Source organism: Rattus norvegicus, chromosome 18 (genome assembly GCF_036323735.1).
Source record: "Rattus norvegicus strain BN/NHsdMcwi chromosome 18, GRCr8, whole genome shotgun sequence".
In the NCBI taxonomy this organism is placed as follows: Eukaryota; Metazoa; Chordata; class Mammalia; order Rodentia; family Muridae; genus Rattus; species Rattus norvegicus.
The window spans coordinates 72,155,050-72,180,079 of record NC_086036.1 but is presented as its reverse complement, the minus strand read 5'-3'; the positions used below and the strand labels follow the sequence as shown (position 1 = coordinate 72,180,079).

Here is a 25,030-nt window from a genome sequence, read left to right as displayed (position 1 = left end):
CCTAAACGTTTCGTCCTTGACGATAATGGACTGAACCTCTGAACCTGTCAGCCAGCCCCAGTTAAATGTTGTCCTTATAAGAGTTCTTGGTCATGGTGTCTGTGCACAGTGGTAAAACTAAGACAAGGACCATGGACAACTAACTTTGTTAATTTTTACTGAGATGTATTTTAAGGATGATCACAAAAGAACAAAATATGATGGTTTTGTAAAATAAATTTAAATATGTAGAAGCTGAAGAATAGAAACCAGCAGGGGAAACATGGGCCCAAAGTAAGCAACACAAATGCATGTGTGCCCATGCGTGTAACTTGTGTATGCACACATCTTTCCTACTGACTGCCACTGTAAAATACATCCTAAATATGCACCCGTGAAAACCTTATACACAATTCCTAAGAACAGCTCCAGTACCTCAGACTGTCCCACCACCTTCTAACCGCAAAGGAGCAGCCTTCAGTATCGACTGCAGCATCAACCCTTCGTTCTTAAAGACACTAGTATTCATCCTCTCAATAACTTTATTTTCCTCATACACACAAAAAAGCAATTTCCAGAGGGAACAGGAGGAGTCCCAACTACTTACCCAAGCTGTGATTGACAGGGGAGAGAGTGGTAGGAGACAGTTCAGCCGGAGAGCCTGAATTCAGAAAGAAAGTTGACATTGACATTTCTTCAGAACTTTCGATCAAGCAACAAGGAAATGGTTCTGAGTGTTTTACCAATAATAAATGCACAGACACTATTTTAATTTAACTCAGGGAGCTGCAATGCATGAGGTACAAAGGGTGAAGCACTGGTTTCTGTCTCATGGCATAAACTGATTTGTCTTCTTACCATCTAGGTTCCCCCACCCCCAGAGCCCACTACTGACAGCTGTTTGTGTACCTCTCCAGAAGTAGTCATGAAATACATCAGCCAATATATTTCTATCCCACGTCACTCCCTTTTCATGACCAGCAGGAACAGTTGTAAGCATTTGCGTATGTTATCATTAGAACCTCTGTGCAGATGTTCCCTATGCTCTTCTGTGCACCGGGATCATCTGCAGCTACTCCTGGTGCCTCGTGATCACTCACTTAAAGAAGCAAGCTGCAGGGGTTGGGGATTTAGCTCAGTGGTAGAGCACTTGCCTAGCAAGCGCAAGGCCCTGGGTTCAGTCCCCAGCTCCGGGAAAAAAAAAAAAAAAAGAAGCAGCAAGCTGCAGCCATCAGTGCCAGTTTTTACAAGGAAGTACCAGGTCTAGGGGTTGGTGCCTTTCCAGTTTTGATAGATACTGGCTAAATTATCATCCAAAGGCTGTACCAGTATACATTCCCAATAACACCATCAAGGTGTAACGTGGTTGCCTAAGGTGTAACTGACAGCAGATGGAAACATGGTCTGCACAGGTGCACTTTGGGGCTGGGATGGTGGTGCAGCCTGTAAGCCCACATCCCAGGAGGCAGAAGCACAAGATCACAAGACCAGGAGTTTACGTCTAGCCTCAGCTACAAAGCAAGGTAGAGACCAGCGTGGCTTTCTTGAGGCAGGGTCTCAATATGTAGTTCTGGCTGTCCTTGCACTCAGAGATCTGCCTCCTTTGTCTCTGAGTGCTGGCTGGGATTCAAGGTGTGCACCACCTAGGCAGGAGAAGAGGCCGTGTCTTAAGTGGGCATTTCCATTTCCTCTAGTTTATAATTATTTGTTTTACTTCAGTTTTGTGCTGTCTGCTCTTTGGCTGACCTCTTGTCCTGATCTCACCCATCTTTAGGTCGCTCAGAATGCACTAAGCTAAAGCAATGAAGCTCTTCACAGACAAGGCCGCCGAGCACGTGGCCAGTTGTTCCCTGACTCGGTTCTAATTTTGATAATGCAGTATTTATTATTTATTTAAGTGTTTATTTATTTAAACAGAACAGCTTTGACAACAGATACACTTGTCTGCATTGTGCTTAGGATTTTCCCACTAAGCAGGATACCTGGCTTTGAGCCGAAACAAATCACTTATTCAGAACTTCTCCAGTAATCTCAAGTAAGACCAATAAGAATTAGTAAACACAGGAGACAGATATAAGGTTCTGTGACCAGACTTGTGGCAATTTACACGGCTTATGTCATTTCCTACACTCCGTAACAATTTCAGGTGTACGTTCAAGCACATTTCTTAAGAGTTTAGTGGATTCTGTGAAATTCCAGCAAACAATTCTGCAAGAAATCTTTATCTGTGAGGTTGGCTTTAGTTCTTTATTGAAATTAACTTTACAAAATTCAGTTTTCCTAGAAAAATTATCTATTTTTCCCCATCTTGTGTAAATATTCTCAATCTAATCTGGGAAATACAGGCACAAATATACAAAATGAGAGGGAAAAGGCATAGAATTAAATTTACACTAACTTGCTGTCAATGTTAAACACTCACAACAACCCCAAACATGAGCACCCCACGAGCAACATCCTCCCCTCCCCCCTCCCCTCCCCTTCCTTCCCCTCCCCTCCCCTCCCCTCCAAGGTCAGCTCCCAGTTGCAACTGTGTGTGGCATCAGAGAGTGAGTGCGCGGTTCACCAGTGTAACACACAGACAGCAGCCATGTGCGGGACACAGGTAGAGCGGCAATCACCACAGACTCTGGTGGATCAGAGAGAACTGGCAATCACTATTTTTTAGAAAACAATTATAAGAAACAATTATAAGGTTGTTTTGTTGTTGCTGTTTTGTTTCTCCATTTTGAAAAAGCACTAGCAGGCCGAATAGGAAGAGAAGAGGAATGTCTCAGGGTGCTCAGCAGGGTGACCTGCAGCAGAGACAGACAACTGGAGCAGAGGAGCTGCTTGTGATCACCTACGTCTATGAATACTCAACAGAAGTGATCAGAAAACCTGCCGTTTGTTTGTTAGTCCTTTAGACTCAGAAAAAAGAAAGGCTTATTTTAAATTTTTTTTTTTTTTTTTTGGTTCTTTTTTTTGGAGCTGGGGACCGAACCCAGGGCCTTGCGCTTCCTAGGTAAGCGCTCTACCACTGAGCTAAATCCCCAGCCCCTTATTTTAAATTTTAAATCAAGCAAATGATTAACACAATCCTTTTTAAAAATACTCTTTTAAACAACTGATAACTGATCAAGAAATTATTCCTATCACAAATGCTGAGGAGCCTGGCCTGCCACAGGCCTTCCATCCATAAGACAGAGGTGCCTGTCTCTACCTAAGATCTAGGGAAGCACTTGTATGCATCCTTACAAGTTCATGTATCTTTGTAGCTGAGCTGCTCAGAAAGGGGGTCAAGGTTCACTCCCAAAATGCTTAGTTCTACCAGGCACTGACGAGCTTGCTGTATCACTGTGTGGTGACATGTGCTAAATTAACATTCTTAAAAGAACAAGACTTTTATAGTTGTTTATCTTTACAAGCTGTACATTCTGATTTTTACCCACTTTTAATATTATTGTCTTTTCTCTCACCTTTGATTTCTACATTTTAAATTCTAAACCAGATTCTAGAAATCATTTGTAAACACTTTCCCCAATTTTGAGATCTTTAATATATCTTTAAAGCTTCATTAGACGTCATTAAAAAATACAAAACAAAAAAAAGCTCAATTTCTTTTCTAGAGTATCATTGAGTATTAAGTACAAAAAAGCCAGAATGGAGAGATGGCTCAGTGGTTAAGAGCACTGGCTGCTCTTCCAGAGGTCCTGAGTTCAATTCCCAGCACAGGAATGGTTGGTTCACAACCATCTGTGATGGGATCCGACGCCCTCTTCTGGTGTGTCTGAGGACAGCTATACTGTACTCATATAAATAAAATATAATAAATCTTTAAATAAAAAAGGTACAGAGAAGTGTCATCTCCCAGACTCTCTGTCCATGATTCCCCACCCTAACAGCAGATAAGCTACAAGTGCTAAGCACACGTCCATGCACTTTTACTCGTGTGTTTAGTTTCTATAGGTTTTGACAAATACGTTATACACTTTCTTCATGTTTACTCTCACAGCGACCAGCCTCGCTATCCTATAAATGGAAAGGCTTTACCTACTCCGTTCTTCTTTCTCTATAACCCCTCAAGTCTTTGGTGTCTTCAGAAGGCTTGCCTTTCAGAATGTGAGACAGTTGGGCTTCTACAGCATGTACAGGAGCTTTATGGATCATCGCTGATATTCATTCACTATGTACCTGAAGTTTCACCAGTCTTGTCATTTCTCACACTGTCTGCATGAACTACACTTTTCCAACACCTTGGCTGTATCAAATGCTTTAAATTATGAATCAAGCTGCTACAGGCACCCAAGCTAACACTTTTGTGGAGGATGTAAGTTCACCTGAGTAAATACCAAGGAACCAAACTCCGTATTGCATGGTGAGTGTGGAGGCTGCACTGCAGAGCCAGTTAAACAGCAAGACAGAAACACAGACCGAAAGAAGCAAACAGCGGACTATACACTCCACACACGGCCCACTCCGTGCACGCACACACTTCCTACACACATAAACTTATCCTGTCCCCAAGCCTCACACTCACACACACTCTTCCGACAATTAACGCTATCATCAGAACCTCACACAATACAGGAGTTGTGCTGAGGGTACAGAAGAGTGGTCATGGGCATGCCTACCATGCACAAGACACTAGAATTTTCTATCATAATAAATTGACCAACAGCACGTTTCCAATCAGATAAGGAACATCCTCCTTGATAGGCAATTATACATGTATTTACTCTGTAATTATAAACAATCAATTGTTTTATTAACAAAACAAAACTAGTGGGTATGATGTGTGTCACAGTGCATGTGGGAGGTCAGAGGACAACTCTGCCGTTATCTTCTTCCCCTTCATGTGGGCTCTAGGTATAGAACTGGCTTGTAGGGAAAAAATTATATTAAGTACCTATATAATTCATAAACTAAAAGTTATCAATATTAGTAATATATTTTCAAAATCTTACTGGTTTTATATTAGCCAATGAAAACTTATGTACTAGTACCACAAGTTGACTGGCTTTAAACTATTTTCTTTTAAAGGTGTCAGCAGAGCCATGCTCCCTCCCAGGTTTCAGGCCATACTTGTATTGTAGGAACGTACTTCATGTTGTTCAGTCATTCAAAATGTGGTAGACATCGGGGTTGTTTCCATTTGGAAACGATATATATAATGCTTACAACACAAACATTCTTGCAAGTTTTACATGGACCTGTTTAAATTCTCTTGGATATAAATCTAGGAGTCAAACGATGGGATTATACAGTAATCTTGTATTTAATTTCTGAAGAACAATAAACTTACCTAAAATGTTACCTAAAATGATTATAATTTACATTCTTATCAGCAATACATGAGCCCTCCAGTTTCCTGTAGCCTCACTAATAGTTGTTATAGTCATGTTCTAAATACAGAGTGAGTATTATTTCACTTGTGATGTTCAACAACTTTATATGCTACTCACTCTCAAGACCATGGTAATAACTACAAGAGTGCAAAAAAAATACTGTTCTCTAACAAATACTGAGTGTCAGGGAGACTTAACTAGAAAGCCAAGTATTGTATGTAATTAACATATGCAACATGCTATTGCCAATGATCATTAGATTATCATCTATCTTTCTACTGTAACTCTTACAGAAGATGTGAATATTATCTACAGCACAGGCATCTTACCTGAGCATTTAGCATGTGGAAGGACGCCAATCCATTTAGCAATAAGTTAGCTAGAGGTGGTGGCTCATGCTCACCAAGTGGATCTGAGTCTGAGGGTAGTCTGGGTCTCACACTGAGTTGAGGCCAGTTTGAATTACTGTGATGGTTTGAATAAGATGGGCCCCCACAGGCTCAATATTTAAATGCTTAGTCATGAGTAAGTGGCACTGTTTAAAGGGATTAGAAGAATTTGTAGGTGAAGTCTTGTAGGAGGATGTGTGTCACCTTAGGCTTCCCCTCTCTGCCTATGGATCAGCTCCAGCACCTGTCTGGATGCCACCATGCTCCCCACCACGATGACAAAAGACTAAACTTTGCATACAAAGGCTATACGCAAGACTTAAACTAAATGCTGTCTTTTGCCTTGGTTGTGATTTCTCTTCAGAACAATAAAACAGTGACTAAGACACTAACTAATCCTTAAGGTTGGCCACGTTGAATAAATCATACGAGAAAATGACATTAAAGCACTCACATGGGTGCCCAACTTGGTTTCCTTGGGTTATAGGATTTATCATTTAACAAACAGTGTAAAGCTCGGAGGTATATAATATTCATTATTAAATGCTGAAACTTTCTCAATACTGGATATAATAATAGCTAATTATCAGAAATTAATCAAAATTAGACCAGGAACAAGGTATTTTATGTAAGTAGTTTCTTATAATTCAGACTTCACTATTAAGTCAAGGACACACAGAAATGTGGGTCTTCCTATTCTGTTCTAAAATCCTTCTTACAAACCTGTTACTAGGGTGACCATAGTCTTTTATGAAAGGTATTCATTCATTCATGGGGTAATTAAAACTTTAAACAGCAGCATAGAATACTTGAAAAAAAAAAGGCATTGAGAATTTTCAGATTTTCACTTAACTCTAGCAAAAGAAACATCTTCCAACTGTGCACAGTAATACACATTCATTTTTACGACAACACAGTCTCATCTGAAGTTCAGATACTGTCAAGATGTGAGGTTTGCTTTTGGGTACATTTCTCAACTTCTCTAAATTCAGGATGCCACTAAACATTACTCTTGACTCAATAGTGTTCTCTTTCACACTGTGACGGGTGGCTGTTACGTGAGTATGTGCCTTCCACAGTGCATGTGTGGTGGTCAAGAGACAACTTACAGGAATTGATTCTCTCCGTCTGCTTTGTGGGAGCTGAGGACCAAACCCAGGTTGTCACAGCTGCAAACATCTTTAGCCACTGAGCCATCTTACTAGGCACCACATTCAAGTTTTATCTTCATATTCTTTATGTGTGGTTGGTTGGACCTAGTGACGTTCTCTGAGATCACGGAAGGCCAAACCAATGTCTAATTACTGAGAAGTTTGTATTTACCTGTGTCCATACTTTGGTTCAACTGTTGGTCACTAGTTTCTCCATCTTCACTGATATATCCAGGTGGTGGTGTTTCTAGAAAAGTTTGGAACAAGTCAAGTATAGTTGATTTGATTTCTGCTTTTTTTCTCAGCTACCAATACAAGCAATGAATCACTTGGAAAACCAGAAAAGTATGTATCATCATAAAAAGCAAAACTAGACACTATGGGTGTACGTATATAAAAATCATAAAGCAAAACTGAGTTTGCAACTTAAGCTCTAATCCATATCTTGCAAGTGAATTCATAACACAGCTTATAACATAATCCAGCTTTCTTGGCAATTTTTAAGACATCATTTACCACCTGGTACACGTGTATATATTCTGGGACAACAGTCAAAAGCCTAACTTTGAAGAGGACTCTCATACGATTCAAAGACATTAGTACTCTCATTAAAAACAAAACAAGATAAAAAACCTAGTGGAGACAGATGGACAGGAAGCTCTGATTACAGTAACGTGACTCAGGATGGACCCAGCCTGGATTCTGCCTCCACCTACCTCCCCGGATCAGCTTCCTACCTGCTTAACAATTCTAAATGCTTAAAGCAGAAAACAGACAAAGTAATTACTGAAAAATTAGGATTCTAACATCATTTACAATACATTTTCTGAATAAAATGTTTATACTCAAGAGGCATCTGTATAACTGAATGAATCTCAAATGTGATAATAAAAGCATGCATACAATTTTATCATTTGTGATTTTAAGGGAAAAAAGTACAAAAGATTTTCAATAGTATATCATTTTCAATTTTTAACAGTAACTCAAAATAATGGAGGCGCATGACATAAAAAAGATTCTGACACCAGTCAATGGGGAGAAGGGCACCTTAAAGTCCAGCATTTGGAAAGCAGAGGCAGGAGGGTCTCTGTAAGTATGAGGCTAGCCTGGTCTACATAGTAAGAACCTGCCTTAAAAAACAAACAAATGAACAAGCAGACTGCCACTAAATTCTCTTTAGAACTCAGTGTGTCAAAACAGCTAATGCTAAAAATGTTAGTTATTTTCATATAACCAAACAATAAAAAATAAAAATTCATATTATCACACACTATTTTAAAAGATTAAAACTAAGAAAATTTAAAAAGCTGAGCTCTGCCAGTCTGAACATCAGTGTTTCAAAGTTCTAATATGAAGAGAGCTCAACTTTAAGACACTTTATCTCACTGTATTTCTCTGTCATCCTCCATTATTATTTATCCATAAATTGATAATAAACTATTAGCATTTAAAAACTGTTAAGAGTTCTTTCAAGGGGCTGGAGAGATGGCTCAGCAGGTAAGAGCAGGTACTATTCTTATAAAGACCCAGAATTCAGTTCCCAGCACCCACCTAAGTCAAGGAATTCAGCTCCAGGGAATCCAATGCCCTCTTCTGAACTCAGTGGGCACCTGCACTCACATGCACATGGACAGACAGACGGACGGATGGACGGATGGATGGACAGACACACACTTCACTTCTAGCCACTTCATATAAGAGGCCCAATTCTCCCCATCCCCTAGAAGGATGTGTTTCAGTTTACAGCTCTTCTCTTCCCTCATATCACTCCACTGTACTAGGATGCGCATAGCTACAAGTCTTTGCTAATGTCACAAAAATGTTCTATGGTAAGGGGTGGGGGAGTGGCATAGGACAGGGGTGCCCTAAAATCTAGTCTCTTGGCCTGTTGCAATGGTGCATGCCTTTAATCCCAGGACTTGCGAGGCAGAGGCAGGTGGATCTCTGAGTTCCAGGACAGGCAGGGCTACACAGAGAAACCCTGTCTCAAAACAAACAAACAGAGCAAAATAACAAAACCCTACTTTTTAAAATAAAGGGAGATGAGGTAGGCAGAGACTGAGACACTAAAAATCTAGAATACAATTAATTCCTAATTAGTTTCTCTTGGTGGAAACACAAAGAAATGGTAGGTAAGAAAATTAACACAGTAGTTGTTTTTCTAGAAAATAGTAAGAACTATAGGGTTGGTACTGAATTGTGAACTATTATTAGGACACAGAAAACAAGAGCCTAGAGCAGATTGTGAGAGTCAGTGACCTGGGTCAGTGGGCAGTGTCCCCAACATGGCCACCTCAGTTCACTCCCTGCATTCTTCTTTTTTTTTCTTTTTGTTTTTTTTTCGAGACAAGGTTTCTCTGTGGAGCTCTGGCTGTCCTGGAACTTACTCTGTAGACTAGGCTGGCCTTGAACTCAGAGATCCTCTGTACCCCCCTTCCCCTAAGCACTAGGATTAAGGGCGTGTGCCTCTGTTGCCTGGCCAGGATGCTTTTCTTAAACCATATGCTGTGCCTGTACCTACGCTCTGCGCGTGTCTCTACTTCAATGGCTATAACAACCTTACAAGGGCCTTTTCCTACGTCTCATAGTACTTTGTTTAAAGCCACTATAAAATAAAAGGTAAACCTTTATAATATTATAGTTTAATTTTATAATATATTTTAATTTAATATAATACAATTATTTGTATTGAAAACAAAATAACCACTCCACAAATCAGACTTTTCCTTCCAAAGTCAAGAGCACCCTGAAAATGAAACATTACTAATACGTGGGCGTTTGTTACAAGATTGCTATTTACCTAAGTTTTAAGAGACTCTCAAGGCAAAAGTACCTGGGATGTAATTACTCTGTGGCTCAATTCCTGCTGGGAAATTTGTGTTTTCTGGAATGGAGTGGGTATAGTCATCCAGAGGCGGCAGTTCTGTTAGAATCTCTGTGTGCCGAGGCACCAAGACTGGAGGCAAGACTGTAAGAGTTAAAGAGATCTGCGTTAGTGGCAAAGGGGGGGAGGGGGGAACAGAGCAGTCTTTACTCAATGTTCTCACAACGTAGAAAGCTGCAGCTCACTTTTCAAAGTCTGGGCACACCTATCTGCTATTATGACACTAAGGAACCGACAAATCCACCATGGAGTTGATTTCCATAATTTACCGTTTAAGTCTCCAAATTAACATTTATTTATTTTGGGGAACAATGTGACCCTACCAATACTATGTTACCATAAGAATTTATATAATTTCATTAGAAATGGTGAGGGAGCCCAGGGGTAGCACAGGCCTTTAATCCCAGCACTGGGAAGGCAGGTGGATCTATGAGTTCAAGCCCAACATGGTCTACAGAGAGAGTTCTAGACAGCCAAGGCTACACAGAGGAACCCTATATGAAAGAAACTGGTGAGGGAAAAATATCTTCACTAAAGTGGGATTTAATTTTTTCTAATAACACAAATTTTTAGGTTTTAAATCTATTGTTCACTAAACCCATAGTCCTACTATGAGGTTCACTAAATCACTTCTATAAAAATGTCATTCAAGCACTTCCGAAAGCACTTAAATAGAATGTTGGCAGCAGAGACACATGGATAGCTCTCAGAACAGCAAATCTGAGGAGCTTCCTAGATACATACCTTGCTGTCCAACTAAGTATGCTCCCAAGAAACGGACGTGCCGCTTGTCCAAGATACTCTTTTTCATAAAAGTTTAAAATTTAAGAAAACATTTATATGCCCAATTTAACAGTTTATTAGAATTTTACATTAAAACTTCTCTGAGACATAGGGCATACACAGCCTTCAGTCATCCTTTTAGTTTAAAGCAAGGAAAGCAGAACCAAAGACCGTCTACAGTCCCCACCTGGTGTCTCCACCCTCTGGTAGTGGTAAGGGTTCACACACACTTCATCTTTTTTCAGACTGAAAGCGTATTCGCAGTTCTCGATCGCCTTGAGCTCATGATGGCTGTGAAGGTCTGGCCAGCGCCACAGCCGGCAATATATAACATGTGGCAGCCCTTTCCGATGAGACACCTGAAGACGACCATCAAGAGACCTATTTGGAAGCAAGGGGAAAAGGAGGGTACTTTTAAAAGGAGAGACTAGCTGTCATCAACAGGCTAAGTTAATACACTGAGAGGACATGAAGGAGAGCACAGCCACTGAGTCAGCTTTAGTGATCCCAGGAAGGGCACAGCCTGGTTTGCATGTGAGCAGGCATCGGCCCTCGCTCCTGTCTCCTGTCAGTGTGCATGTAACAGCTCACATGCCGGTGCAAGGCAGCCTTGTACGGCAGTGATCCACAAAGTGTTATGTGGCCATACTTGAAAACGTCAACATCCATATTTAAAAAGCTAAACTCTTTCAAAGGCATTAATTCTGAAGGCAACTGGTCGTCAAAAAAAGGAAGTAGTATGAAAATGGCAAGTATCAACAATGACGTGACAGTAACTTACTCAGGCTAATGTAACTGTTATTTAAGTGTGACTCTTGATATCTGGGGCTCATTTATGAGGCTCACACAGAAATGCAGATGGTGATGGAATGGGATGGACAAATACCAATATGCTTAAAAGAGAATGATGTGATTTTAAAAAAAGGTGACAAGAAAACAAATTAGCCTACTGTTAATTGTGATGTAAGAGGTTCATCAAATACGTACTAGTTTAGTGTAAAGATGAGCTTAAGATGATAACAAGAAATTTAGAAAAAACTAGTTATGTATCTACTTATAAATTAGGCCAGTAACAAATTTATCTAATATTGGACAATGAGCTATAAAAAGGTCTTATTCATTATGGGACACAATAATTTAATGATTCAAAACTAAAATTGCATTGACCAAAACATCAGCTGAAACACTTAATATATTTTTAATACTGGCACGCAGATACTTTACATGCTATGCCTTACTCACAAGTAAGTTAACATCCTAGGCAGAAGTTACACTCGACAACCCAGTGGAGATCTTCCACAGTACACCCTCCCACACGGTCTCTAGGGTCCCATGGAGGGCGGAATATTCACCTGGTTTGTTCAGAGAAGCTGTAAAGGCCTGTTGTGTCCCACTGATCTACCGTATTTGCTGTACTCAGTCCCCAAATTTCAGAGCAAGTGCTGTGCATAAATCGAAAAACAAAAAGTTGATGTGAACATGGAAGCATGGTTATTCAAAATACCATGATGCAAAGCATGGAGAATGTACAGAATACTTCCTTCACCCAGAAAATATACATCGCTTTGCCCACAACGGGTCAGGACTGGCTGCTATATTTTCTATATGAAGGAAGCCAATAAATGGAACATGTGACTCCAGATAAGTTATGATTATGTTTTATATGTGACACCAATGCTTGCTAACCTAATGAAATCACACCTATAAATGCCCTCCCCTGTCAACTGCTATTCAGAGTTCATCCTATGCCATCAACTCCATTAACAGGGCTTCAGTTCATTATTCAGTTTAAAACATAACAACAAAAAACCCACTTCAATTAACAGCTGTCAACTGGTATTTTAATGTAGAAAAGGTCCAGTTAAAAGCAACACTTATCACTTGTGTGTGGTAGCACACATCTGTAATCAGCACGTGGATGGTGGAGACAGGAGGACCAGTTCATGGCTTGCCTAGGCTAACCCAGTAAATTCAAGGCCAGCCTGGTCTATGAGATCTTATCTCAAAATAAGTAATTAAACAAACGAGACACATCCACGGTTAATATTTCTGGGCTGTTTGTAATAAGAAATACCATTTACTGACAGCTGTAGTTACTTTCGTGCCACTATTTATAGAGGACAAAAGAACATAAACTAAGTTATTTTAATATAACACGCCTTAATTTTTTTTTTTCCACATCTCTTTCCAGAACATCCAGAACACAGGCAGGTCAAAGGTAATTCACCCTATTTTCCCTGAACTACTATTTCATTTCAAAGTAACTACTACTGGCCTGTGGGGGAAGGGAAGACTTTAAAAGGAACCCTTAGAATAGAGCTTTTGATTGCCTTGTCTCTTGGCTATGAAGCTATACTTTTTAAATCAGTCAAATATAATTTTTGAGACTCAATTTTACTTCTTACATATTACCAAAGTCAATAAAATCTGAGGAAAATCAGGAACATTTCTAATGACTTTAAACAACTGATTATGTTTCACATTTGCTCCCCATTTGTAAGTTGGGGGATCAATAAAGGGCAACAGGAAAGTAAGTGCAGGCTTTCTTGAGGTTAAAGACGGTCTGCAGCAGGGTCTCTCACCTTCCTAACGCTGCAGCTCTTTAATACAGTTCCTCATGTTGTGGTGATCCCCAACCATAATATTTTCATTACTACTTCATAACTGTAACTTTGCTACCGTTATGAATTGTAATGTAAATATCTGTGTTTTCTGGTGGTCTTAGGTGACCCCTATGAAAGGGTAGTTTGAGGACCCCCTCAAAGGGGTTGTAACCCACAGGTTGAAAGCAGCTGTCTAGACTGACCCAGGACCCCTAACCCAGGGCACTCCTGACTTTTTGAGTACACAGTGACTGGAATTGAGCAGTTCCTGGAAAAGAAGAGAAAGAGAGAAGAGTCTGGCAGGGGGAGAGGAAGAAAGGGGCTAGGAAAGGAAAAAGCACACTTGGACATTTTCCTGAGCTGCCCTGATGTGTTTTAGACAGTCTAGTACATCACCATACTATGAAAAGCAGAAAAGGTCAAGAAATGAGGGTAATCTAGACCTTCCTCTTGTGACTCAGAGCGGAAGTGAACAGTATACAGCTGACTCTTTCCTTGAGAACAATATAAAGAAAACGACAGCATGAGTGGAGGCTACTCTGTCATGGCATTAGAAATAACATTTCGCTCAGGTTCCTCTGAGAACACGAGAACCAGCATCTAGGGCACAGAGCATGTAAGCTGTGCTCCCCCGGGCCTGAAATCAACCCAGGAGTAAAGCACTGGGTGGGAAGGTGAATGGTCCAGAGCGATGCTGCTGCTGACCTCCACCTGACCCAGCCTGACAGCCAGCATGCCACCATGCAATTCACAGCTTTCATTGGCTCTATTCCCTCAAACTGGAAAGACTGTTTAAAAATATTAATTCTAGCTAGGAAAACGTTTGCTTGTTTGTTTTATATTTAGCTCAGGCTGGCTTGAAAAACAGAGTCCTGCCTCAGCCTCCCCAGTGCTGGATTATGGTTGTGTGTCACTGCACTGCCATAACACTTCAAAAGCAGACCCACTCTGTACCAACACCTACAAAGAAACTAGTAAGTCTGTGTAATTATTAAAGAAACAACTTTAACATAACAAACACAAAGCACATGAAGAGAAGCACACCCCTAATTCATAGATTTTATGATCCAGACAAGATTCTTTAAGTATATAACACATAATAAGAGCCCCAAGAAGGCCTGGGAGAGACTGGTCCTACCAGATTGAGAATTACCTCAGAGATCCACCTGAGCTCAGAAGCATGCAGACACAGGAACATGCTAACTCAAAGCAAACTGATCCTGTGAAGTCCAGGAGCTCAATTAGGTCAGTTTGCCTCAAACCACAGCTCTGATCAACCAAACACTAAAGTATTTAAAGATAAATAGAAAGAAGTATGCAGTGTGGAAGGTGTCGACTTGCAGATGAGTAAGGCCACTCTGGATGGAAGCTGTATTCTAACACTTTTTACTTGAGGGCAGTCCCCAGCCACAGTAATTCAGTAAAACTGGAACACATGTATATAACTGTAGTTTAACTGTAAATAAAGGAGCCACGGGAGAGAAATCTTCAAATAACAATGACCTCTGCCCAATCCTTGACGACACACGTGGACAGACCGTGGGGGTTAATGAAACCAGCACTTGGAAAAGCACAAAGATCTGAGAATGCAGCCTCTGTCAACAGCAGAAGTCAAATCTAGATTGTGAAGCTACCAGACACCTGCTAAAACAAAATAACTCTTCAGAGGGTAGACAACAGAATCCCGAGTTTCTACAACACTGTTTCACAAAACTAGTAGACAACTAAAAGCCACACAATTAAAAGGTCACAGAAACAACTGGATGAGAGCTTTAAAGCGACCATTATGAATTATGTTCCTGAAACTAATGAACAGATCAGAAATCGCAACAAATGTAAATACAGAAATGCTAAAACTGGAAATTACAAACTGAAATAAAGAGCCCAATGGCCAAAGAATATATCAGTAAATTTATACATTAGCAGAAATGACCTAACCAAGAATAGTAAAATCAAAGACTCCCAAACAAAATGAACCCTGACTTACGTGTGCAGTTGTAGAGTAAGTAAAGAGGAGGAAAAAAAAAAAAAACTGAAATAAATTAATGGCTGGGGGGAAATGGTCGGTACATTTTCCAGTCTTAAAACATTCCAACTTAATAAAAAACTAAACTGAAACACCCAAGAGGCCCAGTGAACACCAAAGAATTTAAACCACCTAACGAGTTATGACAGGCCCTGTCTTCTCCTAGAACCTTCTGGTACAAATCTTTCCCAACTCTCTTGAGCTCCTCTAAAGACCCTCAGGCAAGCAATTTCTCTGAAGGCCCCACCCCTACTCCAGAAAAAGCCAGTCCCTACCCTGAGTAGGTACCAAGTTAGCACATGAAGGAGCCTACTTATACTGATACAGATGGATCTTCTATTTCCACCCTGCCCCTGCCTGGGGTCCCTATTTTTTTCTTCTTTTAATGCTCAGTCACCTCAAGACAAAGCTGAAACCACACCTTCCCTCCCTGTGGAAACTACAAGATAACACCCATTCTTACGGCCTTTACAATCTTGTCTGCTTTATTTTGGCAACAGTCTAGGAAGAATAATCCATTACATACAGAGACAGAAGCATAATCTCTCTTAAGAAATAACGAAAGCTAGAAGACAAAAGAACATCTTTATGCAAGGGAAAGAAAGAATGTTTAACCCACAAGCCCAGAAGCAAAGTAGCCTTTGCAAAGTCAAGACACAAATATGTTCTGAAGACCAAAAAGTCAACCAAACTTGTTTCTAGCAGATTTTGCAGAAAATAAATATTTCAGGATAAAGAAAAACTATAAAAGAAGAAAATCCAGTATTATGAAAAAATTAAAAGCTAAAAATGTTAATAGCTAAATGTAAAAGGTGGTTAATTATTTTCTAATAATTTCTATGAAAAGAGGTTGTAGAAAAATTTGTGACCTAAAGAACATATGAATGTAAGTTTTAGACAACAGTAGATAGACAGAATTGTAAAAGCAACTGCATGATTACAAAACTAAGGATGCTATTATACTCCAAAAAGCAGTCAGAATGAAGACAACAGAAGAAACAAAAAGAATCACATATAGTAATAAATAACAGAGCCCACGTGATATTTAAATCTAGTCATGGCAACAGTAATTAGCATCAACACACCACTTCCAAGGAAAAGTAGAGAGCTGCCCTATGAAGAGAAAGGTCCAAATAAAACTGTGTTCTTTAAACAAAGAACAGCTGAGATAACTGTGCCTACAGCCATCGGGCTTCATGAAGGAAATGGTAGAGTGCAATCAGAGACAATGGCTGGCAGAATATAGAAATCATGCAGGCCGTTTCGGAATGAGGACCAGATTCTTGCCCTTGGCCAGGAAGCTGGAAATATCCTTCCTTGGTTTTGGCCTGGATGGAAGCCAGAAATGGTACAAATATTTGGGGATTTACGCTGACCCCTGGTCTGGTTTCTAAATAGTTTAGAGTCTCAATTCTTAGGGGGATCGTTACAAGGATTAACAGCTTTGGAAGATACTGAGGATGGGACTTCCTTCTTCAACCTCCCATTTTCCTGTAACACTACAAAGGCAAACACCATAACTGCCTCTCCTTAACCCCACTGGTAAAAATGAATGGAGACTATGTATCCTGGGTAACAACATGGCATTCCAACCTACTTCCAATATTAGATGAGTGCATACTATTGCCCTTTCTCTTCAGAGTTAATCCAGTTGGGTTTGTCAATCACCGGGCTGGAGTCCACTTGAGAAAAGCTGATTTATCTGAGGACGTGGTAGGGATATGATGAAGGGGCTGGAGAAACAGCCCAGTGATGAGTACTTGCTGCTATTATAGAGTGATGCTTGGGGTCACTTTCTGGCACCCATACAGTGGCTTACAATCACCTCTAATTCAAGCTCCAGGGGATCAGACAGCACAGACACAGACACACAGACACACAGACACACAGACACACAGACACACACACACACAGTACAAACACATACCTGCAAGCAAACATTCATATATGTAAAACATACACACATACATATATACAACACACAAATCTTTGGGGGGGGTAGAATCATCCCTTTATTGAGTAACTTGCTTGTCATCCCAGGAAGCCCTTTCTCCACAAAGCCACTCACAAAGCTTCCACCATGCGGTGGCCCAGACTTGTGCTCTGTCCTGTTACCCAGAAAAGTACAACTTTTCTTTTTTTTTTTTTAAAGATTTTATTTATTTACTTCATGTATGTGAGTACACTGTAGCTGTCTTCAGACACACCAGAAGAGGGCGTTAGATCCCATTACAGATGGTTGTGAGCCACCATGTGATTGCTGGGAATTGAACTCAGAACCTCTGGAAGAGCAGTCAGGGTTCTTAACCACTAAGCCATCTCTCCAGCCCCGCAACTTTTCCTTCTCCTTTTCTTGCAGATAGCAGCCAAAGTCTGAGTGTGCTTTCCTGAGATCCTTAGGGGTTTTTTTTTTTTTCCACTTTCTCTGAAGCCCTTCCCCTCTTCTGCCTCCATTTGGTTGCTTGCCAAAACCCATTGCTTTCTTTAGTGTCTCCCGCACCCCCCACCCCCACCCCCACCCCCAGGCAATTGCCAGGACAGTTTTCCTGTCCTGGTCTTCTCTGAAATCCTAATAAAGGTGTCCTTGAACTTCCTTCCAAGTGTATCTGTAAGTTCCTTACTGACAAGACTTAGAATCCAAACGAGACAGCTCTAATTCTATAACAATAATATTTAACACTAAAGATAAAACATTCAAGACAAAGAATTAAAAGAAGACATAAGGCATTAACAGTCCCGAAAGCATCTAAAGTCAGACCCACGATACATGTTGACTAGGAACATAGCTGAGGGCAGGGTGATCTCTGTCCTGCAGGAGGCCACTGCTCCACTCCTACCAGGTACCACAGAAGAATATGGAGGCAAAACAGAAAGGGAAACCTGACAGATCAGTAAGGAATAAATACTGGAACAGCAGCAGTAATTCTTTAAAGAGACAGGACACACAAACCCTATCCACCTCAAGTCACAGAAGACCTGTACAATGTTAACAAATTCAAGTGTACAAAAAGTATTTAGTACACACACACACACACACACACACACACACACACACACACACAAGCGCGCGCATGCATGCACACAAACACATATATGCTAAGGCCATAAAAAGTCAATGAACTTTAGAAATAACCAAGTGAATCTAAGTGAAAGAAATCACAAAGTACATTTTAAAATACTTTAAATGCCAATGATGCCACAGTATGAGGTTGCTGGAGAGGTGGGTGGGCAGTACAGCTTTAACACTTTAGAACAAGCAATGAATCAGGCTTGGTGGTGCAGGCTGTAATCCTGTGGAGGCTGAGACAGGAGTGTAAGTTTGGCAATTTTGTGAGAATTAAAAGGGAGGTTGGGACACAGCTCAGTAGCAGAGGTACTTGCTTCAAAGAGGAAAGGACAGACTAGGGGCTCCATCCCCAGTACTCAAAAGGGAAGGTCCTGGGTTCAATTCCCACTCATTTAAAAAAAAAATTAAATTGGTATTTTAAAATTTTTGCAGAAAATGATGAGACCAGCATTGTCCTACTTGGTACAACAAAGAAAGAAAAATTAAAAACAAAAGCTACAGAAAAGGAAGAAATATTAACTGTTTGCTTGGGACTAATACCTAAACTTCATACAGAAATCCTGGGGTATCTATGAGGAACCTGTACAATAGACTGGTGAACTGAGCAATGTTGTAGGATATAAAATGATAAAATTCACTGTATTCTCAATATCCCAGTAATAAATTAAGTATAAAAAGATAAAACACTTAGAAAAAGATTCCATAAGATACGTAAGACTTGCTTGGCAGCAGTCAGAAAGAGAGACAGTGTAAGAAGCTGCAAATCTACACTACATCCACAGAAAAAAGGACTATCATGATGCCTAGTTTTAACATGGACGGCCCATGTCGTTCATGCCTTTATAATCTACTACAGCCATTATCTTTGCCAAATATTTTTGTGACACTGCAGTTGATGAAACTAACCCAAAGTGTATGAAAGTGCAAAGATTCAAATGTGAGATGTGCAGTGAGACTGAATTCAGGGTTTCCGAGTGCTAAGCACATTGTACTAATGTACCAGGGAAGCACTCTGCCACTAGCTACCCCTACCCCCAGTTCTCCAAGGATTTTAAATAGCAACAATAGTGATATACTGATAAATAAAAGTAATAAACATTCCATGGACCAAAAGAAGCTCAACAGGCGAGGGCTGGAGAGCTGGCTCAGTGGTTAAGAGCACTGACTGCTCTTCCAGAGGTCCTGAGTTCAAATCCCAGCAACCACATGGTGGATCACAACCATCTGTAATGGGATCTGATGCCTTTTTTCTGGTGTGTCTGAAGACAGCTACAGTGTACTCACAATCAATCAATCAATAAATGGATCTTTTTAAAAAAATGCACCTTCTTAGAAGAGGAGGAAGAGGAAGAGGAGAAGAAGGAGGAGGAGAAGGAGGAGGAGAAGGAGGAGGAGGTGGTGGCGGCGGCGGCGGCTCAACAGTTAAGACTAGATTTTGAATGGGTTCATTTATATGAAACCCTGGAGCCGCAGTACACTGAAGTTAATTCAAGCATTGCTTAGCAGCAGAAGCACGGCAAGAACTGCCCAGGTAACTGACAGGTTTGTACAGCACATTAGTGCACTCACTTGACAAACCTAATTTGTCAATGATACATGCACTCCACACGTGAAAATTTTATGAGGTTAAAAAAATAGCCAGAAATGATGGCCTATGCCTGGAATCTAAGCATCTCAGACACCACAGGACCCAGAACCAGTTCAAGTAAGGCTGGGCTATACAGTAAACCTCCTCAGAAACAGAAGCAGTAACATCCCTTACACTACACTCCATTTCTATACATTTAAATGATATTACTGGAAATCAAAATGAACCTGCTGTACAGTAACAAGGGTTTGCAAGCACTACAGACAGCAAAAGAAAGGTATGAAAAAGGTTTGCAGTGTTAAAAAGTAAAGTATCCTAAACAAACAGGTTTCATTGTTGTTTCGATTTTGTGGTACTGCGGGGGTGAAAGTTTTATCATCTCTTATCAATGATAGCAATACCCCAAACACATTACTAGTTTAACTGGTAACTCACTCGTCTGACTGCCTTACTTCAGGACATATTGTAAAACAGTTTAGCTATTGAAAATTATACCAAAACAAATGGTCTACTGACTTCTGTCTAACTAAATTTAACCCTGCTTATTAATGTAATTAGAAAGAGTATTGCAGTGTGTTGAAATAAGATGTGCTGGCCCACAGACCACCAACAGTGACGTCCTCGCACTACTGCGAAGCCAGCTTAGCAAGCTCGAGCACAGCTCTGTTTTCACCTAATACAAAGCCACACAGGTTCTTTGTATGGAATAGTTTCTCTAGAACAAACTATTACATATGGATTTTAGTTTTGCTTCTATATTCACCCTGGAAAAAAAAAAGTGTAGAGAAAAGAAAAGGAACATCTATTAAAATCCCAAGGACGCAAGCATGACAACCAATCCGTCAGCATAAGTCCATTACTAATTATCACTGCATGCACCAAGTCATTTAGCAATAAACCAAATCTCCCTATTAGCCACACTTACAGCAAGTACAATAACTAACACATTTAAAATTCACCTAGGCCTGCGAAATGGCTCAGTAGTGAAAAGCATGTGCCACAAAAGCCCACAGCCAGTCCAATCCCTATACGCACAGTAGGCGTCAGGCTACATAATCCAGCACTCCTAAGGTGAGATGGGAGGTGGAGACTGAAGATCTAGAAAGCTCCAGACTGGCAGGTCAGGTAGCCTGAAAATGCGATGTAATGAAGTAGATCCTGCTCCAACCAGGTGGGAGCAAAGAACCAACTCCTGAACGTCGTCAGACATTTACACTGTGGCATCGATGCTCACAAAGCACTCAACCCCCACCCCCACCCCCACACCAAACACAAATAAACAAACAAACTTTAAGTTTTTTACTCATCACAATAAGCTTATATTTGAAGCTCAATTTAAAATTCAAATCTAACATAATTTATAAGATGTATCCTAGAAGACATTTTATAAACATTTTGTACTTAACTTCAAATATCCACAAACATGTTTGTATTCATACACTTTTTAAATTTATGCATGTACATATTATTGGGAAACAAAAAGAAGAGGTTAGAACTCTGCTTAAGAAAGCCCTCGCTTGGTTCTGGACCTTGCTATACTAGCACTGAAAGCCAGCAGGAAGTTTCAGGTTTCAGGCCAGCCTAGGCACCACAGCAAACTCAAAGCAAGCCCAAGCTACAAACTGAGGTCCTCTAAAACTCTAAGGGCTAAGAAGATAGCCCGGTCATAGCATGTTTACCTACATGTGTAAGGATCTTGGGTTTAATTTCCAGTACCATATATGAACAGAAAGGGAAGGCCAGGCCAGGAGAGAAGCAGTCAGGTCTGTCATGTAGCACTCAGAAACCGGTAGGTGGATCTGAGTTCAAAGACAGGGAGGAGGGGGAGGAGTCGGGAGAGGGGGAAAAAATAAAAGAAGCACTAACTCTGGGCAAAAGACACAATCCTCCGAACCCAATAAATCTTTATTATTTTCATTTTATTATTTTTAAATTTTTATTTTTTATTTTCATGGTTTTATTATTCATGGTATACAACAGTAAACGAGTGTTGTTTGACATATTGTTTGTAACCTTTGTCAAAAGAGAATGTTTCTTCTGCGTATCCAAGTGAGTACCATAGGGTACCCCATGGAAAAGTTAAAGTAGGTTAAAAACTGAGCGAAGTAGGTGTGTTAATCAATTAGAGAATGGCCTCAACCAAACAAGCTTCACTTGAGGCTCCAGCTCTTGATGAATGATATACTCACAGAAGATGGACTTGCAGGGAAGAATCTGTAACTAAGAAACCATAATTATTACTACTGATGACAAACCGACCCTTTTAAGGATCTAAAAGTTTGCATTTTGGATAACTCAGGCATCAAAGATGATTATAGCAACAAAAAACTTCCAAACTGTGTACTCTACCCGCCACCACACTACACAAATGGTAAGGAAGATAATGAGGAGGAGGGGAGGTGGAGGGAGAGGGGGAGGAGGGAGTTGTTTTTCCTGAGCTATGTTGTGACCCCTGCTCTGCTCACAACCAGTCCTCTCCACTTTTCTTTTTTCTTTTTTTTTTTTTTTTTTTTTTTTGGCAACCAAACATCTCAGACACTAACTGACCTAGCCACTAGCTTCTGGAGAGTCTCCTGCCTCCACCTCCCACTTCCCAATGAGGATACCTGGCTTCTGGGGATCTAAACTCAGGTCGTCAGGCTCAGTCTGAACCATCTCTCTCTCCAACCAAGTCCGTCTTCTGCTTATGACAGGCCTCTCACTGGCGTGGGATCATGCAGCTGTCTAGGCTGGCTCTTAGTAGAGTCCCAGGGTTTTGGCTTTCTCTGCCCCCTTCCCCCAAGGAGTGCTGGGGTCGATCTCAAGTCCTCATGCTGGCTTATGCCTTCTTCCCAGTCCCCACCATAGCATTTTCATGGTCCTTCGGCACCAAGAAGGAATGTTGGAATCCACAGGTAAACAGTGAGTAAAAAAAACACCAACAAAACCCAAACCTACTATATTAAAATGCTATTATTATATGCCTTTCTAAGCTGAAGAAGCTACCATGCAGGCTGGACACAGCAGCGCATACCGTCAGCATGGGGAGGCAGAGGCAGCTGAACCTTTCACTATGTACTTCAGTTTGGGGACTGAGCTCAGGTTGTTGAGCCGCAGGCCTGGTGGCCCCTTTACCCACTTTCTTTTAAGAAAACTGTATTCCGAGATATTTTAGTTTTACAGATGCAATTATTTTCTTATCAATTCCATTTGTCTGAGCTGGTATTTATAAAAGCCCACCTTGCTGAACTTCTCATTTGCTTTTTTCCTATGCTAATCATTCCACAGGAAGAACGATGATCCACTCCATCTTTATTTTCATTAACTCACTGAACTCTTCAGTTCCTCCACTGAAAAGGTCTTCTGTAATTAAATGTATAAATGCCATGTCTTTTCTTCAATGTCCTCAATCAGATAAACTCCAATATGCTGGAAGTCTAAACAAACTATGAATTTTGTTAAGATGCTTTTGATCTTAACCTTCAGGTTTCTCTGTTGTTAAAGCAGTGAGTTGCAATGATTAAATTTTGAAAGCTACACATTAATTTTGCACTGAGTATAGTATAGATTATACTCAAATACCTGTTCCCTTCTTTGGTTTGGTACAGCCCTTCTTTGATGTTCAAAGACCCAAAAGGGTTCCTGTCCCTAGTATTTTTCATGTCTAACTTTAAGTGTTGTCACAATGCAATCTGAGATCCTCATGGATTTTCCCTGACTTTGAAAACTAACAACAGGTTTCCCACAAACATACATCATCCTTGGTCATGGAAATGATCTAATGTCAAGTCTAAAAATGGTTTGTGGGATTATTTTAAGCCCTTTGAAAATTATGAACTTTTTACTTAAAGAAATAGTCAATGTTGAAAAGAGTACAAAGACTTTTAACTTTAACAATACAGCATATGGATTTTCTAACTTAATTTTCACATACAGTCTTTAGCAATTCAAAAAATAGTATCCCAAAATGAAAAAATAATCATAATAAAAAAAGCATCATTTTTATCTTTCAAGTTAGATGCAGAAAAACAGAAGAAATATGCACCAGATATACTACAGGGACTAAATAAACTTTTGTAAAGAGTCAAAGCACACATTTTGCAATGCTTTAATTTGGTTGTAAAGAAATGATTTTATGGACCTGAGAGCTGGGCTCACTGGGGAAAGCAGCATCAGCATCAAACCCTGGGACCCACGTTGTAGAAAGAGAATGAACTTCTGTAAATTGTCCTCTGACATCTACATACCTCATCTCCTACAAATATATGTTTTATAATATAATAACAAGTGTTCTAAATTAGCACACCACCAAATAAAAATCCACCCTCCCTTATATGGCAAGGGTTTTCACCCACAGAGATCAAAGTGTTTGGGTAGAGCACCTCTTCTCTCCATCACTAGTGCAAATGCCAAAAGCCACCATATCCAGGCAATAAGGAAAAGCTTTCTATGTATGTACCTGAGAGTGGGTGTCTCACTGCACAGCTCTGGCTGGCCTGTACTTGAGATGTAGACCAGGCTAACTCAGAGATTCACCTGCCTCAGCCTCTGGAGTGTCAGGATTAAAGACACGAGCCATCACACCTGGCTTGGGAAAACTCTTTGTTACTTTTTTAATATATGATAACATACTAAAAGATAGTTTTAAAAGAAAAAGGCTAAGATGAATGATTCAACCAGTGTCTCCTAACAGGTTTCAAGTCTCATTTTAGAATTTATTGATCGATTTCTCAAAGTGACATTTCCTATGATATGTCCTGCAACAACCCCAAAGCAGAGCTTTTGAGTAAAGATTAGGTCAGGCTGAGAGATGCCTCAGGTGCTGAAGTGCTTGCTACTCAAACACGACAGATGATTTAGATCCCAGCACCCACACCATGAAGCCAGGGACAACAGTAGGCAAGCTGGAAAGACAGACAGGTCACCCTGTAACTTACTGACTGGCCAAGTCTCACTCAGTGAGCTCCAATTGAGTGAAATCTGTCTCAAAAAGGCGAACGGTGATTCAGAAAGACACACACTGTCACTCTGTCTTCCCTCTACCTGAAAACACACGTGCCTACACACACATGCACACATACTTGGCAGAATGATGGTAATAGAAGGAAATACCAATTAAAGATGGTTTATGGTAAAATAGTTTCTGAGACTTCTATGGTCAAATGGTTTAAGTTGCTAAAATGACAGTTGCCTGCAGATGCTTGTCATGTCCCTCCAACCTGCATTTCCTCTGTCCCCAGCTAACAACTCAGAA

The 25,030-nt window shown here is 40.4% G+C and overlaps 1 protein-coding gene across 6 annotated transcripts in view; it reads right to left on the bottom strand.

Moving 5' to 3' along the window:
• Smad2 (SMAD family member 2) overlaps nt 1–25,030 on the bottom strand; it is a 68,554-nt gene that overhangs the window by 13,266 nt on the left and 30,258 nt on the right. For 4 of the 6 annotated variants that reach the window (XM_063277279.1, NM_001277450.1, NM_019191.2 and 1 more), the window contains exons 3-7: nt 11,866–11,955; nt 10,701–10,894; nt 9,680–9,814; nt 7,019–7,093; nt 587–640 (exon numbers count right to left, since the gene is read on the bottom strand). In XM_063277279.1, the coding sequence (XP_063133349.1) occupies nt 587–640; nt 7,019–7,093; nt 9,680–9,814; nt 10,701–10,894; nt 11,866–11,955 (548 nt within the window). The remainder of the gene's footprint in view (nt 1–586; nt 641–7,018; nt 7,094–9,679; nt 9,815–10,700; nt 10,895–11,865; nt 11,956–25,030) is intronic. The other 2 variants (XM_006254945.5, XM_063277280.1) reach the window with 1 other exon arrangement.